This window comes from Bos javanicus, chromosome 5 (genome assembly GCF_032452875.1).
Source record: "Bos javanicus breed banteng chromosome 5, ARS-OSU_banteng_1.0, whole genome shotgun sequence".
NCBI classification, from domain to species: domain Eukaryota; kingdom Metazoa; phylum Chordata; class Mammalia; order Artiodactyla; family Bovidae; genus Bos; species Bos javanicus.
In genome coordinates, this window is record NC_083872.1 from 51,295,754 (window position 1) to 51,317,379 (window position 21,626).

Here is a 21,626-nt window from a genome sequence, read left to right on the forward strand (position 1 = left end):
TGTAGCCTGCCATTTCTTGGCACAGTGATTACTCCAGCATCCTCTCCCTAGAGAAACTTCTTGTTCCTGGCCAGACACAACCATGTCTGGAAATGGATTCTCATTAAGTGGCAAGGATATGTTCTATTCTCTCTTTTTTTTTTTTTTTTAAAGCAAACCTGCACTCTATAGAGTCCTTAAAAGGCTCTCGGCCACCTGCCTGTGGTTTTGCCAGGGCAGTGGTTACCAAGCCTTTTCCCCCAGGTGCCGTTTATGGTACACAGCCGAGCTCCAAATGTACCTCCACCCCCTCACTTTAGTTAGAAGCATTCAGTTATGCTTCCTTGAAGGAGAGCCTCAAAATTTAGGATAAATAGAGGTACAAAAAGAAGTCTATTGGGTTTTGTTTTTGTTTTTTTTTAACATGGGGCAGGCTAGCACAATTGAAATTGGATTTTAGTGTAAAATATGTTTGTAGGTTTCTAGTCGGCATGCTTATTAGGAGGAGAAGAGGCAACATATTTAGATATCCTTAGGACTGTGGAATATCATGAAGTTTTCAATGGTATAACTGTGTCCACATTCTTGAGAATTTACAGGAAGGTATCTATGAAATTGTTAAAAAAAATGTTCTAAATCCAAAATATGTGCGTCCAAGATTATAAATGCCATGGATCTTAGTTTTATCTTTTTCTAATGTTTGAAAGCTGTGTTGTCTTACTTTATAAAGTAATAGTCACTGAAAGGTGACTGTGTAAAGCAGGTCAGAATGTTCTGTATTCATTCCTCTAGCAAGTACTTAAGAGTCTTTACTGTGGTCAGTACTATGCTGGGCACTAGAGTGTAGCTGAGGTTTTAAAAATAATGAACATATTCAAGTGTATCTGGTATTACTTGCGTCACCATGCAGATGTTTCTAACATACATAAATCCAAATAGCGCCATCAAAGAGAAAAAGCTAAAATATATTCAGCCTAGCAGATAAATAAGGAATGTGTAGGAGAGTGTCGAGAATTTTCATTTTGCAGGTGGACCTGTGACCCTAATGTGTGCTTGCTCTCATCTTGGATGTTGATCCCATTACAGTCCACGTTTCTAATACACCAGCATCCTTAGCTGAGCCTGGGGAAGGGGCAGTCATCATGCATATGTTTATGAGTGGTCCGGGTATGAGCCATGGAGTTAAAAACATGCCAGAATTGTCCATGAATTCTACAAGTTTGGAGTCAGAAAAATCATTGGATTTTATTGCTGAAAGGAACCTGACACATCACAGCTCCCACGTTTTGCAGACTCTAAACTGTGTCTGTGTAGTGCTTACATGTATTATGAGTTAAGTCACTTTTGAGGCTCAAGATTCTAGAATGCTGACTTGGGCAATGGTTCCAGCAGGGCAGGCCAGCACTAGTGAAGTAACACTAACCAGTCTATGTTGCTTGGATGCTGGGCAGGTCCTAAAGAAGTTTCTGAGTTCCCAAGTTGCTGGGCCACTCGACTTCTGAGAACAAAATGTCTCTGTGCTGGGCTGTTGGGCTGCAGACGGCTTCAGCATCGCCTGCATTGGCGCCGGGTGTGTCTACCTGGGGTGGCCCCTTCCAGTGACTCAAATTTTTGGAATATGAAAGGGCTGTAAAACTCCTCTCAATGGTTTTGTCAGACCTAGTTTAAAACCTGGCTTCTCAAAAAATAAATTTTAGAGTATTTTCAAAATGAAAATAATCCATATCTACTGGTAGACATATTCATGAATATAGGTAAGTTAGAAAGGAAACCATCAGATAATATTTGTAATATTTTGATGACTTTGAGTGTATGTACATATATAAACATAAGTACATACAAGACCATGTTATGGACTGAAGTTATGTATTCCTCCCCCCACATTCCTGTGTGGAAACCCTCACCCCCAATGTACTGAATTTCGAGATAGGACCTTTACAGAAGTAATTAATAAATGAGGTCGTAAGAGTGGGCCCTGATTTGATAGGGTTAGTTTCCTGATGAGAAGAGATGCCAGCATGCTTGATTTCTCTCTCCCCATGAGAGCATGGAGGAAAGCTTGTGAGGTTCAGGAAGAAGGCGGCAGTGTGCAAGCCAGGAAGAGAGTCCTCACCAGGCAGCAAATCTGCTGGCATCTTGATCTTAGATTTCCCAGACTCCAGTCTGTGAGAAATAATTTTTTGCTGCTTTAGATCCCTGTCTGGTATTTTGATATGACAACCTGATAGACTATGCAGACTTTCATGAGTATTGCCTGACAAGGTATACCAATGAGCATTTTCTCAGAAAACAACGGGTATATGTCCCATTATATTGTAGCATCTCATTTTTCATTTATCAGCCACCTATTCTACTTGTACTTAATTCTTGAGTTGTTTCTTTCTTTAACAGCAGTAACTCCATCAGGTCTGACAAATAAAACTGGGGTGAGTATCAAAAGTGCTGCTAAGAGGGAAGCCTACGGTTAGGATGGGAACGGTCATTTTAAAGCATAGTGAAAAGGACTTCCCTGGTGGCTCAGATGGTAAAGAATCTGCCTGCAAGGGAGGAGACCTGGGTTTAATCCCTGGGTTGGGAAGATTCCCTGGAGAGGGGAATGGCTACCCACTCCAGTATTCTGGCCTGGAGAATCCATAAACAGAGGAGCCTGGTGGGCTACATGGGGTCACAAAAAGTTGGATGCAACTGAGCAACTAACACTTTCACTTTCAAAAATATGCCAGGGGGTGGGATATGTCCTCAGTACGTGTGGAATACACGTGCATTCTATGATGGGCATGGCTGTAACAGAAAATGTGCCACATAACATGTGGAATGTGCTGTGGCGGTTAGCCAGAGGAAGAAAAATGATCACAGAGAAACCCAAGGGTGTGGCATTGTATCGGTGGGGGTTGAATACCACAGTAATTCCTCAGAGACGAAATACCTTTTCTCTCTTACCTTCGGACGTACCTGAAGTTTACAGTTGATTGTTGCTATCAGCCTGGTGTTCAGCATGACATGGACGTCATCTTCCGGGCATAAGCAGACATCAGTAGATCAGGATTGAAGTTCAGAACAGGAGCTCACTCAGCAACTTGGAGGAAAACCCCACAGACTAACGGGAAGCGCTGCTGTCCCTTCGGAGGTACCAGTCCAGCAGGGGGACTTAGGGAGGAGTGACCAGCCTTGCTCAGCCGCATCCCCCAAGTGGACGTCAGAAGAAAGCAAACTCTGGAGGATGACAAAGCCAGCTTCAGAACTCCGCACCCCTGCCTATGAGGCTTGTAGTGCTTCTACAAGTTGTTAAACCCAAAGGGCACCTGAAATATAGCTGGCTCTTGTGGGGAAATCATGAACACAGGGTAATTTAGAACTGGAAAATGATGAGTGCCATCAGATCCTAAATGCGAAAATGTTTTGGAACAACCTTAACAGATACTCTTCATTTACATATTCCTTCCTTAAATATGCAAAATGTGTGTTAGTTGCTCAGTCATGTCGGACTCTGCTATCCCCATGGACTGTAGCCCACCAGGCTCCTCTGTCCACAGGATTTCTCAGGTGGGAATGTTGAAGTGGATTGCCATTTTCTTCTCCAGGGGATCTTCACGACCCAGGAATCGAACCCACGTCTCCTGCGTTGTAGGAGGATTCTTTGCCATGTAAGCCACCAGGGAAGCCTGCAAAACAGTGATAGGTAATAGTTTTGCCCACATTGAAAGGAGCTCTTTAAAAATAATAAATTAAAAAATTGAAGTGATTAGAAAGTATTATGCCTAGTGTAAAATTGGCAGCTTTTCCCCCCTGCCTTAGAGGTAACTAATGGCACATCTAATAAGAAGCATCTTAGAATTGATGAACTACAATAGCCACTTGTTATAACAGGAGAAGCAGGTGGCTTGTTGAGACCCTGAAAGTCTCTGCATGTGAAGGGACAACGGATGTCACAGGTGACCAAGGGTTCAAGGTCCCTTTGAGCCTGCCCATCCCCAGAGGGAGAGGCATGGTGGCCCCTGTCAGTAGTAGCTACCCTGCAGACTTCTGATAAAGTGCCCGGGCAAACATTCCAACGGTAAAGGCAGGAGGGTACAGAATGTACTTAGTCATGGCTTTTGGGTCATAGCCTGTTTGTTGTGGTGTGTGTGTGTGTGTGTGTGTGTGTGTGTGTGTGTGATGTACCTGTATTTATACACATGTATACTCACTTATGCGTACATGTATGTTAAAGGTTTTTGTTGTTGTTTAGTTACTAAGTCGTGTCCACTCTTTGCAACCCTATGGTTGTAGGGGTTGTAGCCTTCCAGGCTCCTCTATCCTCCACGGTCTCTCAGAGTTTGATAGATCTGTATATCTATGACATGATATACATAAGTTTCTATACATGCACTCTCACAGACACATATTGTTTGACAGCCTGCTTTTTATAAACGTATGTTTGCTCTTTCTGTGTAATTACATATTCTCTCTGACACCTTTGTATGTGATCCCACAGAATCCTTTTGTATGGATTTGTACTACTTTAATCACTCGTGTTATTAAACGATTTCTTCTCGCTATTTGAAGAACATTGTTGTGGCCCAGCTGTGTGCAGATCTGTAATTTTTTTATTAACCAGATCCTCACGTGTGCCTATTTGTGGTTCAGACTTGGCATGGCAACAGGCCTGTTGCTGCCTGTTCACTGTTTTTTGTTAATGTGTGTGCAGGTTAAAGGACCAACATATGGGTTAGGATGGAGGTTATGGGATTGATGTTAAGCTCAAACCCTAGAATCACCCATTCCTGGCTGATAACCTTAGGCTAGGTGTCTTAACCTCTCTGGACCTTAGTTTCCTCATTTGTGAATTGAGTCTATGACATCTGCTTCATAGCATTACTAAGGTAATAACATAAGGTGTTAAGTGCCTGACGTGTAGCAACCCCTAGGTCAGTGTTACTCCGGCTTAGAAGGCAAGGGGATAGACAGAAACACCATGCTGATATAGTCCCAAAATTTTGAGAGATGACAGAGGATATATGACAGACGGTGCTGTTCACTGACTACTAATGCCTTTGGTCCTTAGTTTTCATGGGTCGACCCAAATAATGGAGAGGAATAAAATTGTGTCTACTCTGTAGATACAGCTGCCATCAAGGATGCGATTTCTGCAGTTGCCCAGAGTCTGCACTTGGCTTAATGCTCCACTGTCACCATCTTGAAATTTTTAACTTTGACTAGTGGCTCCGTATTTTCCTTTTGCAATGGGCCCCACAGATCAGGTCCTGCCCTAAGATTGTTAGGGGTGTGAACTGAGAGCTCACAAAATACTACATAAGACTTGACAGCCATTAGATGGATAAATTATTTTCTTGTTATAAACAGAGACCATCATGATCAGTGCACTTTAGATGTCGATTCATTATTCAAATAGTATGAGATAAATCTGCAATTAGTCTCAATGTGCAAGTAAAGAAACTGAGGCCCAAGCAGTTAAGTCACCCAGGAAAACCACTGAGCTTATAAATGCAGAACTTGGATTCGAATCCAGAGCCCACCCCACTGACCTGTGCTGTGAATTTTAGTTCCCTTCTTCCTTTCCAAGGAAGCTTTCTGTAAAACCCAGTGTTTTAGTGTCCTTGATACTCAGAGGCAGCACAAGTCTCATTCCCAGCAGAGGTTTCAAAGCCCCTCCCCTCTTCTCACCCCCATCCTGCCCCTCCTTTCCCCATGCCTGCTCAGCATCCCTGGCTCAGAGTTCTGTTGGCTGGTCCAATCTGACCAGCCTGGGGACAGTTCAGCTTGGCTTCCTCTGACTCCTAGTACACTTGGCTTCTGATGGCTAGCATCCAGCAGAGACCTCTGAACCACCATGAGACTCAGTGGAAGATAGGTTGGTGTCAGGTCCTGGGAAAGAGGCCGCGGGAGATGTCTGTTTCCAGCAGACCAAGGACATGGCCATCTGTCCTGTGGCAGGGAGCCCTGGCTCCCCTGCAGTGCCAGGCCATGCTCTGCTCTGCTCACTCTTTTCTCTGCCAGAGAAAGAGAGACCCATTCCAGTACACCACTAACAAGCAGGTATATGGCTTGGTACAGGGCAGATCCAGGCCAGGTCTGCTTACGATGTGTAGACTCCAAGCAGGGAAGTTCATACTTGAGCATTTCGTCTCTTGGATAACTGGATTTGAATTTGGAGTGTGACAATGAGACTGTTTGTTGTTTCACAGCAATTCCCTAAGTGGCTGTTTGCTCAAGACTTGTGTAGTGTGAACAGAGATTTGGGGGAGGGGAAGAAGCCATCTGCTCTGGAACAGTCTTCCAATTACATGATCAAATTACTGCAGAGCAAAATGGAGGGAGTCCAACAGAAAGTTCCTGTCTGGTGCATGCAGCCCCAGCCCTCTCTCTCAGGCCATTGTGTTCACATGGAGACCCACACGCAGCTTTCAGAGCCAAGGCCGTGATAACTAGGAACATGCGCAGGAGGCAAGCAGAGAAAGCCAAGGAGGAGAGAGTCAGGGTGAGCTTTCCTGACGTCCAACCAAGTGAAACCATCTTGAATTTGAATTATAAAGTGAACCTTTTTCTTGCTTTAGAGATACATTTCTCTGATTACAATTAATTTATCATCTCACATGAAAAAGTCATGTCTTTTTATAAATTACATTCGTGATTTTTATTTGTTGATATTGTATTCAGGTTCTTAAATCTGTTTATCTCCCTAAAAATTTGAGAACCATCTTCTAACTTCGTAAATGTGGCCTGTGTCAATTTGCGAAACATCCTTGGGTCTTATTTTTTCCTCTAAATATGTGGTTTTTTTCTTATTCTTCTTCTCTTTTTGCTATTAGGCATTCATGCAGCCTCACTTGCTGGGAAATGAGTTCACACATTTGGAGTTTCCAAGGAGAGTACAGAGGAAGGAACTTGGAAAGAAGATGCTCTACAGGGATTTTAATATGACAGGCTGGTAAGAACACGCCTCCCTCTGCCTGGGCACTGCTGCAGTGTCCGTGAAGGCAGCATCGCCGCCATGAAAAGTCAGTTCTGCAGTTTGGATCAGGAGGTGCAGGCGGAGCCCTGGGCTGGTGGGGAAGGAAAAGGGTCTACACCCGTTTCTGCTGCTCTCAGATCTGGGTGTTGGTTTGCTTCTCTGCTCTCTGAGGCCCTCCCTAAGGATACTAGACCCATCAAGCTGATGTTATCCCCCACTTCACACAGAGCAGGAATTTGGGGGCTTTTAAAACACATTAAACTTGGTTTTTTTAGGTCACAGTTACTTAATGGGGCTCAAAGGAATGAGCCAAAGCTCTATTTGGCCAGACCAGCTTGGATTTGAATCATAACTCTGACCTTTCAGAATAGGCAGAGTTGGATAAACTACTTAACCCCTATGAGTTCAGTTTCTCATGAATAAAATGAAAAGAATACTCTCTGAAGGGTGGGTGTAAGGACCAGCGGTAATGAGCTGTTATTATTTCACCACATTTCACCACAAAAGAGCTCTTGGCAACGGGCGTCTTATTCTCCAAACACACATACCTATATAAGGCCCCCAAACCATTTCTGTGGGTCAGTAGTTAACATTGACTAAGACCTCATCTGTTTATTCCAACTGAAAATAGATATGATGATAAAGTACTGAAACTTCATAAGGTTGGTGTAAGGACGAAGCGAGGGGACAGTGCCTGGCACCAAGGAGCGTAGGGGAAGGTTTGCTCTAAGACCCTGTGATCCTGACCAGGGAGCCCCTTGCCAGTCTGGAGGACAGCAGAATGAGACAGGGCCTCTTTCCTTGCCACGCCCCCAACACAGGCTACAAAGTAGATTTCATTATCTCTTCTTGTTTGACCAAAATAGCTGTAACAGATGGTCACAGCCCAAATTCCCATAGGGATGACTTTTAGGCTGAAAATCCACTCCAAGGGTATGTACTGTCTTAAAGGAATAGTCGAGCTACCCAGCCAGGATCAGAGGCTATCCTGAGGCATGTCCAGTTGTCCTTTGTCATCCAAAGAGATCCTCACCAGTATTCACCCTTCTTCTAGAGCAGGGTCAGCAAATTGCAGTCCGAGAACCAAATTCCAACGCCCCGTCCCCCCCACAACCACCTCTTCTAGTAAATAACTTTGAAAAGTATAGTCACATTCTTTTGTTTATGTTTGAGCTGTCACTTCATGCGACAACAGAGCATTTGAGTGGTTGCAGCAGGGCTTTAAAAATACTTACTCCTGCTCTAAAACATGATTGGGTTTATCAGAAAGGGTTTACCACATTTGCTGCTCTGAGCTCTGAAGTTTTGTTGCTCCAGAATGGGTTTCCTTACAAATGCATTTTTATTCAATCAGCAGAATCAGCACTCCTTACAGAAAAGTTTCAGGTGAGGGTTCATGTAATTCAGAAAACCGTAGAGGCTTGGTTTGGTCTGGTCTTTGTAGAATTTGGAAAGGTGGACTGAAAACCATTCCAGTTTAGGAACCCACGTGGTTATAAACACATAAACAAAAAGAGCAAAGCTAACAGACAGCAAGGAAAATGGCCAAAATGGGGGGAGGGTGTGGCTGTAGGAAGTCAGGCTGAGATGGTACCGGGAGAGCATAATTGAGAATGTGGGAAGCCAGACAGAGAAATTGAGGTTTACTGTGAGACCCTGCTGGTTACACTTTTGTGTTGCTGAGGAGAATGAAATGATAAAAAGCAATGCTTTAGGAAGGTTATTATACAGTAAGAGGGAGAATGACCAGGAGAGAAAGCAGATTCAGATATCTAGAGAAAAATTATCATAGAAATATGGATATGAGATCTCCAGAGCCAAATAGAGGGATGGAAGCAGAAAGCAGAGAAGGCAAGGAAATAAACAAGAAACTAGATGGTTTTGGTCAAGGGATAAATGTAAGGGGTAAGTCATCAGTTACTCTAATTATAGTGGTCTGTCAGCCCCCAGAGGGGCAGCCCAGTGCCTCATCCTGTGCCTGACATGTAGTTGACAGGCTGTGATTATTGGATGAAAGGTGTGATTGACAGAAGTTGATGGGGGTGGCGGACACACAGATGGTTGATGGGAAGGGTAGGAATGAGAAGCCAGCACACAAGCCATGTTGAGCTTGAGGCAAGGCTGTTTGTATTTTCTTTCTATGCCAAAAAGGCAAATTAGATCTCAGCAGTCACAACAAACTTGGTAAACAAATGGCTAAAGATTACCCCTTTTTACAGTTTTTTTTAAAATGTAGATAAGTTCAGGATTAGATTACATCCAGCTTTATGCACACACACAGTTACTCGCTTTTGCTCTCTATCTAACATACAGGCACACACATGCATTAGCAGGGTCTTAAGCAAGTGAACAGTCCATAAATGGGCTGTATTTAACTGTGCAGAACTCCACAGAAGGTACCGAATAACCGAGGAGCCAAGACTGAGAATGGCTTCAGTCAGATGTGATTTGCTCATTTGTTTCAGCAAAGCTCCCTACATGGCTGTTGGCTCACAACTTTGGCTACAAGCAGAGATTGATGTACATCTTTGTTTATTTCCTATCTGTTGTTACTTAGGATTTGAAAATGATACTTATGGGAAAGGAGAGATCTATCTTTGTTGGAAGAAGTTGGGAAGTTTAAAACCAATTTAGACCCCTGCCTATGTAAACTCCTTTTGCCCACCTCCCAGCTTTAATGAGTTCTTTTAAAAAATGTTTTTTTACCTCTAACGGAAAACCTCAAGCCTAGCAGTTATTTTTTCAGGACTTAAGAAACATAGACTCCCAGTTTCCTATTTTTCTGAGTTGTCTATTAGAAAGAGAAAGGCTGGCAAATGAATTAAACAGAAAGAGACAAGGATCTGCAGCCTCTTTTTCCATGAAAGCCCCAAATTACTGCCAAGGTGTTGGGATTGGTTGAAGGTGGACTGGTGGGTGTTGGGAATGCATCGTGCTCAAGGAGACAGGTAAGTCCTCACCCCAGCCCTCCTTTATGTTTCTTGGCTTCAGAATTAGTCTTGGCCTGTGAACTTGTAAACCTTTCTAACAAGTAAGGGTTCATCCATTGCCAAGCTGTTGAAACTTTGTAGCAAAGACCTAGTTGTGGAAATGTTTATCTGCCTGCTTGTCCTTACTGGTCATGGGGCTGGCTGACAGTGAGGGAGACAGCTAAGGGCCAGGCACCGACTGTGATGAGACCTTTACACACTTCCTATGAACTCGGTGCATTTTACAGATGAGGAAACTGAGGCACATGGGCCAAGTTGCTCAAGGTCATACAACTCGTAAGGGGAAAAGCCAGTCTGTGAACCAAGGTGACCTCACTTCAGGGGTACACTGTTCAGTCTGGTGCTAAACTGTCAAATGTCCAAAGAGGAGTCCTCCTCCTCATTCCCATTTTGCAGCTGAGCAAATTGAGGCTCAGAGGGATTAAGTGGCTTACACTTAAGTGGCCACGAATGCAAAAATGTCAGAATAAACCCAGGCTTCTGATTCTTAGCCTGGGGCTCTTTCTGATACAATCAGAATCAACTTTTCTTCAGAGTGAGATTAGACATGATTATTCAGTTTTGAGCTGCGGTGGAAATTTAAGCAGGGGACCTCCATCTACTAGGATCAGTGTCTCCTTGCCAGCCCTTTAGAGGACAAGAGGATGAAATAAAACATTTCAGGAGCTGCCGAGGTAGTCATTTTTCCAGTTCTCAATCTGACCCAATGGACTGTTGGCCAAATTAAACTGTGATGCTTCACACTCGTCACTAAAAGTCTGTGTGTGGTTTGGGGGTGGTGATGATGGGGATGATCCCCAAAGCACCAGATTTCCTTTACTTAGGAAAATTGACTGCTCTCATTAGAGGAGCATCCTGCCAGCTTTCTGTGGTGTGTCTGCAGCCGGGAGGAAGTGTGGGAGAGGATGTCAGCTCCGGGAAGCCTGCTCTCATAATTAAGGATGAGTCTGTTGCCTCGTGATGGGGATTCTTTCTCTCCCACCCTCGTGCTTTCTCGGAGACTATGGAGCTTGGCAGGCCCAGATTGTATAGAGGACAAAAGGTTATTGTCACCCAGACCTTCCTAATGAAATCTGTCTCGTCCCTGGCTCCCCCACCTCCTTTCTGCTCAGATAGTTTGCACAGGGGTTTGATTTACGAAGGCTTTTTTTTTCTTCTCTCTCTCTTTTTTAAAAATTATTTTATAAATAGGTCAAGTTTGGTTTCTTTTGTTTTTTGTGTTTTTTTTACTATGGTGGGTGGGTGTTTGTTGGTGTGCAGGCTTCCCATGGCGGTGGCTTCTCTTGTGGAGCACTGGCTCTGGGACATGCAGGCTTCGGTAGTTGCAGCTCCCAGGCTCTAGAGCCCAGACTCAGTGGTTGTGGCACACACACGTAGTTACTCTGCGGCATGGGGGATCTTCCCGGACCAGGGATCGAACCCGTGTCTCCTGCGTTGGCAGGCAGATTCTTTACCTCTGAGCCACCAGGGAAGCCCCACAAAGGCGTTTGCTAACAGCACTCTGGATGCTGAGTCAGTCCCTGACATGTCCCAGCTCTCACCTTCTGTGCTGGATGTCCTCGGTCCTGGTGCCAGAACCTTGGCCTTGGACTTGGTACGAGCCGTGTCCCTCCTCCCCAGCCCTTTGTGTGGAGCTGCTGTCTGTTGCACGATGCTCACTAGCTGGCATTGTGAGCCCAGCGTCCTGACCCACTCCCCTCTGAGCCATCTCAGGCTGTTATTTGCTGGCAAGCATCTGTGTTCCCGAGTTAAAACAACAGTTTCTCACAGCTGGCTTTGTGGCACCAAGTGCCCGCTGCTGTGACCGCGGGTGATTTCGCTTTCTCGTGTAGGATCTGTGTTCTTTGTGCTCTGTGTCTGGCCACATGGGGTGACGAGCAAGGCTGGGCCCCCACACACACACCCCAGAGCACACGGGAGGGGGCCATAGCTTCACCCCTGGCTTTGGGCCAGACTCTCCAGCAGCTGTTCCTGGGCTGATGGGATTTGTTGAGAGCGAGGGCCAAAGAGGACAAGTCCATCGTGTGAATGCAAGATTGCTTCCAGATGGTTCTGGTTAACAGTAAAGTACACCAAAATTCTTTCTTTAAGCAAAGCCGTTTTAACGTTTATAATGGTCTTATTTCAGGGACCAGTAACATGAGATGGCATGGCTTACTTAGGAAAGAGAGTGCTGCTTGGGCACTCACTCTGCCAAGGTTCTGGGGCCCTGGGCAAATCCCGAGCCTGGGGTCTCTTGTTTATAAAATGCTTCCTGTGCCCTTCTCTGCCAGCCTCCAGTGGGGGTGGGCTTTGCGCTGCTTTTCCGAGCTTCTGAAAAAGACAGACTCCATTAGGGAAGTTCCAGTGATGGTAACCTTTCATTTCTGTCTCTTGCAGCCCTTAACTCTTTTGTGATTCTGACTTGATGACGCATCAGGGGAATTGTTCCCTCCTCTATTTCCCTTGAAACTGAGAGCTGATAAATCAGAGGCTTTCCCCTGGGAACAGAGTGCCGTCCACCGCCATTTTCTTCTCTCAGCACTCACTGCCTTTATGAAGGCAAAGGGAAACTTTTCTGTTCCGTGTCCTCCCGGCAGAGTGGCCACTAGCCCCCGGGGACCATTTCAATCTAAATTAGTTAAAATTAATTAAAAGTAAACATTGGTTTCCCACGTCACAGCAGCCTCATCTCAGTTGTTCAGTGGCCACGTGTGGCTCGTGGCTACTGAAGTGGACGTGACAGGTATAGAACATTTCCATCATCACATAAAGTCTTAGCAGATGGCACTGCAGTCTCGGTAATGTAAGGGTTTAACTGGGGTGGAGGGCAATGCCGGCAGCTGTCTATAATTGAACAACCCAGTAGCAAGGAGTTAAAAAGACAGCTGAGCCAAGATGGGGAGAGCAGAATGTTGTGGCCATGTTCTGTGGCTTCTGACCCTGCTGCTGCTGGACTCCAAGTCCAGAAGTGGGAGACGGGCTTCCTCTACTTTTCAGACCTTTGGGGGCAAAGGTCATTGTGTTTAGACATGTCTGGTCTGCAGCCATCCCTCACTGGCAAGCCTGCTGACCATTCCATCTGCCCTGGTCAGTAACATACTTCCTTCCTCCGGCCCCTCTCCGCCACCTCCTAGACTCTGCCAGCCGTTGGCACTTTTATTCATCTTGTTTTTTTCTTTCACCTCTTGGAGAATATTTCAGACTCCAAGGATCAGGTTGAAAAGCAGCTTCACTTGCAACCCTTTTCCTTTCTGGTTGAGGTTGACATTTATTCTCAGTGTGCAGCCTGGAGCCCAGCTCTGGGTTAAGCGCTGCAACCCCCCAGCATTGGGCTTCTTACCAACCATCCAAATGTCTTCTGGAGAAAAACTCACCAGAGGCAGCCCCCAGCGTGGTGTAGAGCTGCTGGGTCAAGTTTCACAAATAGTTTCGTTTCTTCCATCTTCTTCTTTATTGCTCTTTTCAGTGCCCTCTGACGGTACATTCAGGCAGGCTGACAGGGAAGGGGATAAGCAGATTGAGAAACGCCACAGAATGCTTTATGAAGGCAGCTCCAGAGCTGTACCCACGTTTTAATATAAATTGATTTATTGAACCAAGCATAGAAGCGCTGTTACAGAAACCCCAGGCTATGTCCTCCCGAGGACCACCTAAAAAACAGCCCCAACTGACGCTCCTCATTAGCTTTTCCACTGATCCCCAGGCAGTTTTTAAAGGGACAGTGTCCCTCCTTTGGGCTGAATTTATATGTTGGCCATGCCTGTGGGTCTAATTAGCTCAGCATTATTAGTCCTGCTTAGAAAGCCTGCATTTTCTAGCAGCTTGACTTTTGAGTTTTCAAGAGTAATTGGAAAATTCAAACCCCGTCCTCCTCCTCTTCTTGATTTTAATCACCTTTAACCCAGTCTTTGGAAATTTACCTGCAGAAGTCCCTGACTCCCGTGGTTGAGGTGCGTGCAGTCCCTTCGTGGTGCAAATCCTGACGTTACTGTGGGGCCATCGACTTCACCAAGGAGGCTTTTTATACTCACCAGAGAAATAGCACATTTTAATTTTATAATCACTTCACGAGAAAGCAGGCCATTCCTGAGTTAAACCTGGGATTCATTTCCTCCCAGCCACTTGTATTTTCATAATTTAATGATTATGGGCCACCTTGGCTGCAGTCTGATGGTGAAAAGCAATCTGGAAATCGGAGTTAATGGAGAGAGGAGGGGTTTGGATGGCATCTCAGAGAATTTTAACCCCAAATCTCGGGAGATTGTAGTAGATTGGGGGTTGGCCAGGACAGGGATCAGGTCCCTAAGAAGTCCCCATGTTCCCAGTTCGGTGGGACCCGGGCTGAAGGCAGAACGGGTCAACCCACGTGAAGAGGGGCCACTCCCGTGGTCCCCGGGCTGCGATGATGAATAGATATTTTCGAGGTGCATGTTCTGCATTTTTTCAAGGTTTGCAGCTCTGGCTGCAGGAGCAGCAGGGAGTAAAGCCAACCCTGCTGTGTGCAGCACATCTCCCGACAGTGATAAATGACCTCTTGCTCCCTGCCCTCCTCCCGCCGCTCTGCCCGTGAGGCCAGTGGAGGCTGAGAGATCTTTACAAATGGTTGGGAACTGAGACAGACCGGCATGGTCAGCCCACGGGGAGGAGAAAGAAAAAAGATGCCCAGCCAGCCTGCCCCGCAGTGATCGTCCACTGACTCTTTACACACTCACAGCCTCTCTCTCTGCTTTGCTGATAGGTATAAATGTCTTGTTCCTGAAGTGGTCAAACCACTTCCAAGCGTTTTTCCCCCTCAGACCCTGTGAACAGTCGCACACTTATCTGTACTCCTTCATTTATCCCCAAGCATCAGGTCTCTACCACTTCTCCCCCAGTGAGTGCTGTTTGCAGGCACACAGTACATGTGAGGGGGTGACTTAGCTCCAAGTCATCTGGGGGAAGTTTGAGGATGTCAAGTGCTTGCCTGCATCCCTGTGAAAATAAGTGTCCTGTTAGCCAAGGAACCCCGGGGCACACTTGTTTCTGTATTCGACAAACCTTTATTGTACATCTGCAGCATGTTAGACATTGAGTCGTAGTTAAGAACAAGAGATGTGGAGCCAGACTGCCTGGCTGGGATAGTGCCCAGGTGTGGCTGGGACAAAGCACGTCACCTCTGTCTTCCTCAGGTTCCACATATGTACGTGGGGCTAACGGCAGAACCTAATAATCGGATGGTATGACTTGGTCAGTGCATTGAACCAAGCTGGCATTTAGTAACTGTTGTCTGTGTCTGGTAATATAATCATTAGATGTGATGGAAGCTGGAAGGATCAGCAAGATCTGATCCTTGCCGTGGATTATACAGCCTAATAATGTGTGTTGAGATGCTCGTTTCCCAATTGTAACGAGAGGCTAGAAACTGAAAGGAAAAAAGAAGGCAGTTTAGAGAAGCAGGAGACTGAAGGGGTGCTGGCCGCTTCCATGGGGCAGGTCTGTCCCACAGCCACTGTGCCAGCTTATCTGTGAGAAGAGTTAAGTATGCTAGGAAGCCCCTCTGTCCCTGGAAGCTGCCATGTAGTGATTATTTTATTTGTTGGTGAGGGTGGGGGGGTTGTGTTTTTTGTTTGTTTTAAATCTACCCATGGACTTTCCATCCACCCCTGTGCTGGACTTACTGAGGCACCACTGCAGTTCTTCTGAGCCACAGCCCAGAAGCTGGGTCTCCAAGCCCCTCACTGGCCAAAGCATGTCCTCACGTAGGAAGGATCTTATCAGCTAAGACAGTGCTCACGTCATAGAGGTGGTCAGCTAGCCCAGAGACCAGCTTCCTAGAAATTGATTGAACAATACCATTTCCCCTATAAATCTATTTTTAGAATCTCAAGAGTCAGAGAGGTAGATCAGTTGGAATTTGTGGATGAATGACTAAAGCAGGCCAAAATATAGGGCTTTTAAAAAGGGGGGGGTTGAAGAAAAAAGGCCCTGTGGCTATAGAAGAAGGACTAGTGGTTTTGGGGAACTGAGATTGGGATTGGGGAAGACTCAGTGGGGAAGGTCGTGGTTGAACCAAAGATCTGAAACAGCAGAGGTTTCAGAGGGTTGAGAGAAGGATACGCTGAGCAGAGTGTGTAGCTCAAGTGGAAGCCCAGAGACATGAAAGTAAGTTGTGTGTTCTGGGAATGTGGAAGCTGGAGGTCATATTCAAAATATTTTGACAGCATGGAGGAGTAGACTCCATCTGGGTCCTAGAATTAATGCCTAGAATGTGCCAGGCATTAATTCTTTCCTTACCACATCATAGGGATTCCAGGGGAGAATCCAGCAGATGGGGGTAGTTGCAGACTTGTGACAGTCATTATTTGCAGGCCAGCACAGGGGTCTATCAGTGTTTTCACCCTGCGTACACACTTGCTGGTACACGTCAGCTAGATAGTATTCCTGATGGTGCGTGCATGCTGAGTGGCTCAGTTGTGTCCGACTCTTTGTGACCCTATGCACTGCAGCCCACTAGGCTTGTTGGTGCATGGGATTCTCCAGGCAAGAATACTAGAGTGGGTTGTCGTGCCCTCCTCCAGGGGACCCTCCCTACCCAAGGAATCGAACCAATGTCTCAGGTCTCCTGCATTAGCAAGTGAGTTCTTTACCAGTAGCACCACCTAAGAAGCCTAATGTAAGTTAGGGCAGCTCTGAATGCCATGCTAAGGATGGCAGTAACTATCATAATTTTATTTTCCCACCCTCCAGAGCTCTACACATGTATAAAGTATGACAATGACACACGGTAGCACAGAAATATAGAGCTGACAGTATATTTAGAAGGACACATGGTCCAATCCTCAGCCTATTTATAAGATCCTGTTTTTAATGAAATTCCAGAGAAGCGAGTACTGTAACACTCCAACACATTTCCAGGTACTTTACAACAGGGAACATTGTCCTATGTCCAACCTACAGACCTTAAGTTATAAAATTTCACTCTTCCCGGAGGAAAAGTTTTTCTTATCCTTGCCACCCTCTCTCTGCCCACTAAGTTTCAGACTAGGAAATCAGTGTTGCTGGTTTCAAGCTGATAATCCCATAAAGGTGCTAATCCACCACGGCTTCAGAGTCAACTGGGGAGCTGGTTTAAACCCCTGCATTCTGGGCTTACCCCAGGAATCCACATAAAAGAGTGAGAAGACCACCATTCCATGCCCCGAAAGACCTCGCTCCACCTTCATGTTCCTCTGACCTTCAGACAAATCAATCCAAGCCTTATTTAGAGCAAGGACAAGGTCCTACATCTGTCCCTCACTGAAGAGCTAAACACATCTCTCTGTAAGAACTAGACTTGCTGGTAGCACGTCCACTTTTTATCCTTCACCTTGTTACTCTGGCAGAGGCAATGAGACGCTGCCAATTCTAGGTTCAGATTCCTCTAGGGTTAAATCAGCCTTGTCTGTCCCCCTGGGTAAATCAAATGCTATGCAATGTGCTCAGTAGCTTAAAGGACAGGGCACCACAGCTTCATCTATGTGGAGTGATGAGTTTTAACCATTACTTACTCATTCAGTGAACTGGGTGTTGTGCTGGGCTTTGGGGAAATAAAGAAGACTGAAGCAGTCCCTGACCCCAGGGTGCTTACAGTCAAGTGTAGAACAAACCATACCCAAACTGGCAGAGGAGAGTTTACCCACAGTGAAGCTTTCCACCTAGGGTGGTCAAATATTCCAGAATCCCTGAGGTCCTAGAATCTGGGATTTTTTTTTCAAACCTCTGAAGTGATTCTTATATATCCTTAAACATTGACCTTGGGCAGCCCTAGACATTTGTACTGTGGATATATGAAAGTGTTAGTCACTCAGTCATATCTGATTCTTTGTAACTGCATAGGCTATAGCTCGCCAGGCCCCTCTGTCCCTCCCTGGGATTCTCCAGACAGGAATACTGGAATGGGTTACCATTCCCCACTGGGGTATCTTCCTAAACCAGCGATCAAACCTGGGTCTCCTGCATTGCAGGCAGATGCTTTACCATGTGAGCCATCAGGGAAGGCCCCACGGATGTGAGCAGCAGCTCACAGAGATGACTGATGAACAGGCACTGAGCTCACTGGGCTCTCTCTAGCAGCTTGTCCTGTGTATCCTCCTGCTGGTGCTTGGGAACTTCTTTGACCACCTGCTTGAACCAAAGACTGTGTTCAGGAGGGGGCTGTGGTTGGGACCTGCTGGGAAAGATAAGGACTGATGAAGCCCTTAGGTGCCAACCGTGGGTCAGAGTTGAGTCGATCCTTTCTTTTTCCTTATTAATACTTGTGCCCGTAACCTGGAGATGGTCCAGGCCCTGGTATGGTATGCATACGTGGGTAAGATCAGGGTGTGGAAATTGCTGGGTTTTCACTCCCGTTCTTCCTGAGTAAGTGGTCCTCCCTCCACAAACCTGCCTACTCCTTCTGGGTGGCCTTGCCTCACTCTCGGAAAAACTGGGCATTTAAGTGTAAAGATTTAAGGTCTCTCAATTCCAATCAACAGAACAACTTGAGAGCCAGACCTCAGGTTGAAGCTACTTCTGCAGTGACCTTGACTCTCTTCCATTTTGTAAAGGGAAGAAGCAGCCTGAGAAGGCGGTATGTTTAAACTTCCACGCACCTTCCATGAAAACCTGGAAAGGGAGGAGACTTCAAAAACTTTTAAGATCTACTCGGAGCATGAAGATTAGTCGTATTAAACATTCCTGTTGCACATCATGCCATTTAATGGTGTTTACCCACACCCACAGCCCTTCAAGGGCAGGCAGAGAACCATGATTGAGAGCACAGTGCACTTTGCGGCCAGTCTGGCTTAACCTGTGTGGTTTCCTAGCGGTGTGACCTCTGTTTTCTTACTTGTGTAATGGGGTTAATGTTAATATCTGTCTTACAAGGTTGTTCTAAGCATCATATAGGTTTTAGAAATACGAGTGCTGGGACTTCCTTGATGGTCCAGTGGTTAAGACTCCACGCTTCCACTGCAGAGGGCATAGATTCGATCCCTGGCCAAGGAATTATGATCCTCCATGCTGCATGGTGGCCAAAAGTAAATAAGTGCTTTACAAAGTGCTTAGAATGACGTGGTGGTAGTTTAGTCCCTAAGTCGTGTCCAGTTCTTGTGATGCCATGGACTGTAGCCTGCCAGGCTCCTCTGCCGTGGGATTCTCCAGGCAAGAATCTGGAGCGGGTTGCCATTTCCTTCTCCAGGGGATCTTCCTGACCCAGGGATAGAACCCAGGTCTCCTGCATTGCAGGCAGATTCTTTACCAACTGAGCTATGAGCGAAGCCCAAAGTAGAGTGAAGTGAGTGCATAATAAACATTGGGTATATTCGAATTCTGTAGGTGTTTGGGGTAAGATGATGGCTAAAGCTTTAACAGTTGCTGCCTTTGAAGTCCATCATCTGAAGCAATAGTGAAAGTATTAGCTGTTCAGTCGTGTCTGACTCTGCGACTCTATAATAGCTCTCCAGGCTCATCTGTCCATGGGATTTTCCAGGCAAGACTACTGGAGTGGGTAACCATTCCTTTCTTCAGGAGATCTTCCTGACCCAGGGATCGAACTCAGATCTCCTGCGTTGCAGGCAGATTCTTTACTGTCTGAGCCACTATTGGATAATAAAAAGCAGCAGGGCCACTCTGACTTCAAGAGCCAAGAGTGCTATGTGCCCCGACACACATCACTTCCCCCTAGTAATACCTACCCCCAACCCCCAAGTAATGCTAGCAGCCACAGCCTCAGGCCTGTGCTTCTTACCCTGGGACTTGAGTAATGTGGGAGTTAGCAGAGGATCCCAGAGAGTGTAGTAACCCACAGGATAAGCATCTAATTCCCCGGAAGATTTGGGGGTGGGGAAGATATTTTTGTGTGTTGAAGTAGCTGTTGATTAGGTGTATGCTCTGCTCAGTGTGGTGTTGCCAGTTCAAGGGCACTTGAATGAAAGTATTTCAAGGACGTAGCATAGGCTAGAGGCCGAGTAAGTGCTTCTCCCAGGGACGAGTGTAGGACCTGGTGCTCTGGCTTATAAATATCTGCGTGAAGCTTTGTGAGGCATGGCTGCAGACCAGCACGGAGGAACCGGCCTCTGCAGTAAAACCCTCTTTGTAGCAAACAATTTGCTATTTTCTCCCCACCATTCATGGATATGGGGTCAATTTTGGTTATTTCCTGATTTGTACGTGCTGACTTGGTCTCACACAACTTAAAGGCTAATGTCAATGAAATTCATGTTTGTTTTAGAATGAGTGGTCCCTGAGGAAGCAGAATTCGTTCCATATTTGTGTGCTCATAAAACGAAAATCTCTGATTCATACCTAGGGGAGATCTAAATGTTATTGATTAGAACATGAAGCTCTCCTAGCCAAGTGCTAGTGCACACCAAGTGGATACCGAGTCAGAAATAATTTCCAAATCTGATATTTCCTTAAAAGTCATCTGGAATGTTTTATCCTGAAATAAGATTGGTTCAGTTTTGCATGTGTACGTGATTGACTATATTTTCAAAAGGCTGATTCAAAGCATGTTTTTGCACATGAATCCTTTTCCACCACTAACTTTGGGCCCAGGAGTCAAGAGATGATCCTTATTTGATTTCACTCCATATGCCAGCACCTGTGCAAGTGCCGGGTACCGAGCAGGTGCTCAGTAAATATTCACGAATGAATCAGGTAGGCCCATTGCTCTCATATGGTCAAAGCCTGGTGTCCTGGTGTGGAGCTACTAGGAGCCACCATCCAAATTCTATCCACATTTCTAGCTGTGAGTGGGGACCCATTTGGGGTGTTGTGAAATCAATTTGGTATACGGAGATGAGCATTTTAAATTAAGTAGCATATGGAGAAAAGAAAATATCAAAATGGATATCAGATGGCAAAGGTAAGTATTGTTTTTCTGAGGTGTGTTTGGGTATGAGTGCCTACATGCTCAGTAGTGTCTGACTCTCTGCAACCCTGTGGACTGTCGCCCTCCAGGCTCCTCTGTCCATGAAATTTTCCAGGCAAGAATATTGGAGTGGGATGCCATGCCCTTCTCCAGAGGATCTTCCCAATCCAGGGATCAAACCTGTGTCTCTGGCATCTCCTGCATAGGCAGGCAGATTCTTTACCACTGGTGCCACCTGGGAAGCTCATTGGGTGTACACTAGGTTAATAAGATTGATAGGTGTCTTGTAAGTCATAAAGTATGAAACGTCTGCTCTAACCCAGTGCATGCTCCTAGGGAACATGGACCAGTGATATGAAAGCAAGCTCTGTTGCCTCTTGCCATCACCCATAGGACTGACGGTAGGAAGAGGAATGTTTAGGCCAAGAGAGGCATGGTTACCACCCGCAGAACTCTAGGTGGGGCCTGGTTCAGGCGTGCTGCTGGAAGGAAGAAGAGAGGCAGACATTTCCCGAGGGCTGTGGGTTGCTGAGTGGGGGTTCCTACTCATGGATGCGAGGGTGGGGGTTACTCAGAGGCAACTACAGTGTCAGGAATAGAGCTTGCACCCCATTACAGGAAAAGTTCTCCTGCAAAGAGGGCTGGAAGCTTCCCCCTTTCATTCATTTCTCTCATCACTGCCAGCCATACCCAAGCTGGGCTGCACTGCACCTGCCAGCTCTCTTCAATTATGTCACCAAATACCAATCACACTCTTACAGTTTAAGCATGCTGTTTGTGCCCGAATCCAGACTGCTGCACTGCATTAGCACCAGCACATCAACTTGCATACAGCTTAGGGCCAGCAGGCTTC

General features: G+C 46.0%; 1 protein-coding gene and 1 long non-coding RNA gene across 3 annotated transcripts in view; one reads left to right on the forward strand and one right to left on the reverse strand.

Annotated features, from left to right (window-relative positions):
* The window catches only part of PPM1H (protein phosphatase, Mg2+/Mn2+ dependent 1H), a 302,588-nt gene that overhangs the window by 218,980 nt on the left and 61,982 nt on the right, over positions 1-21,626 (forward strand). For both annotated transcript variants that reach the window (XM_061416617.1, XM_061416616.1), the window contains exon 6: positions 6,789-6,907. In XM_061416617.1, the coding sequence (XP_061272601.1) occupies positions 6,789-6,907 (119 nt within the window). The remainder of the gene's footprint in view (positions 1-6,788; positions 6,908-21,626) is intronic.
* Positions 10,713-13,918, reverse strand: LOC133247616 (uncharacterized). Its single transcript, XR_009736447.1, has 3 exons — positions 13,824-13,918; positions 13,278-13,396; positions 10,713-12,234 (listed from the first exon to the last, which is right to left on the reverse strand). It is a non-coding gene; the product is annotated as an uncharacterized LOC133247616 (long non-coding RNA).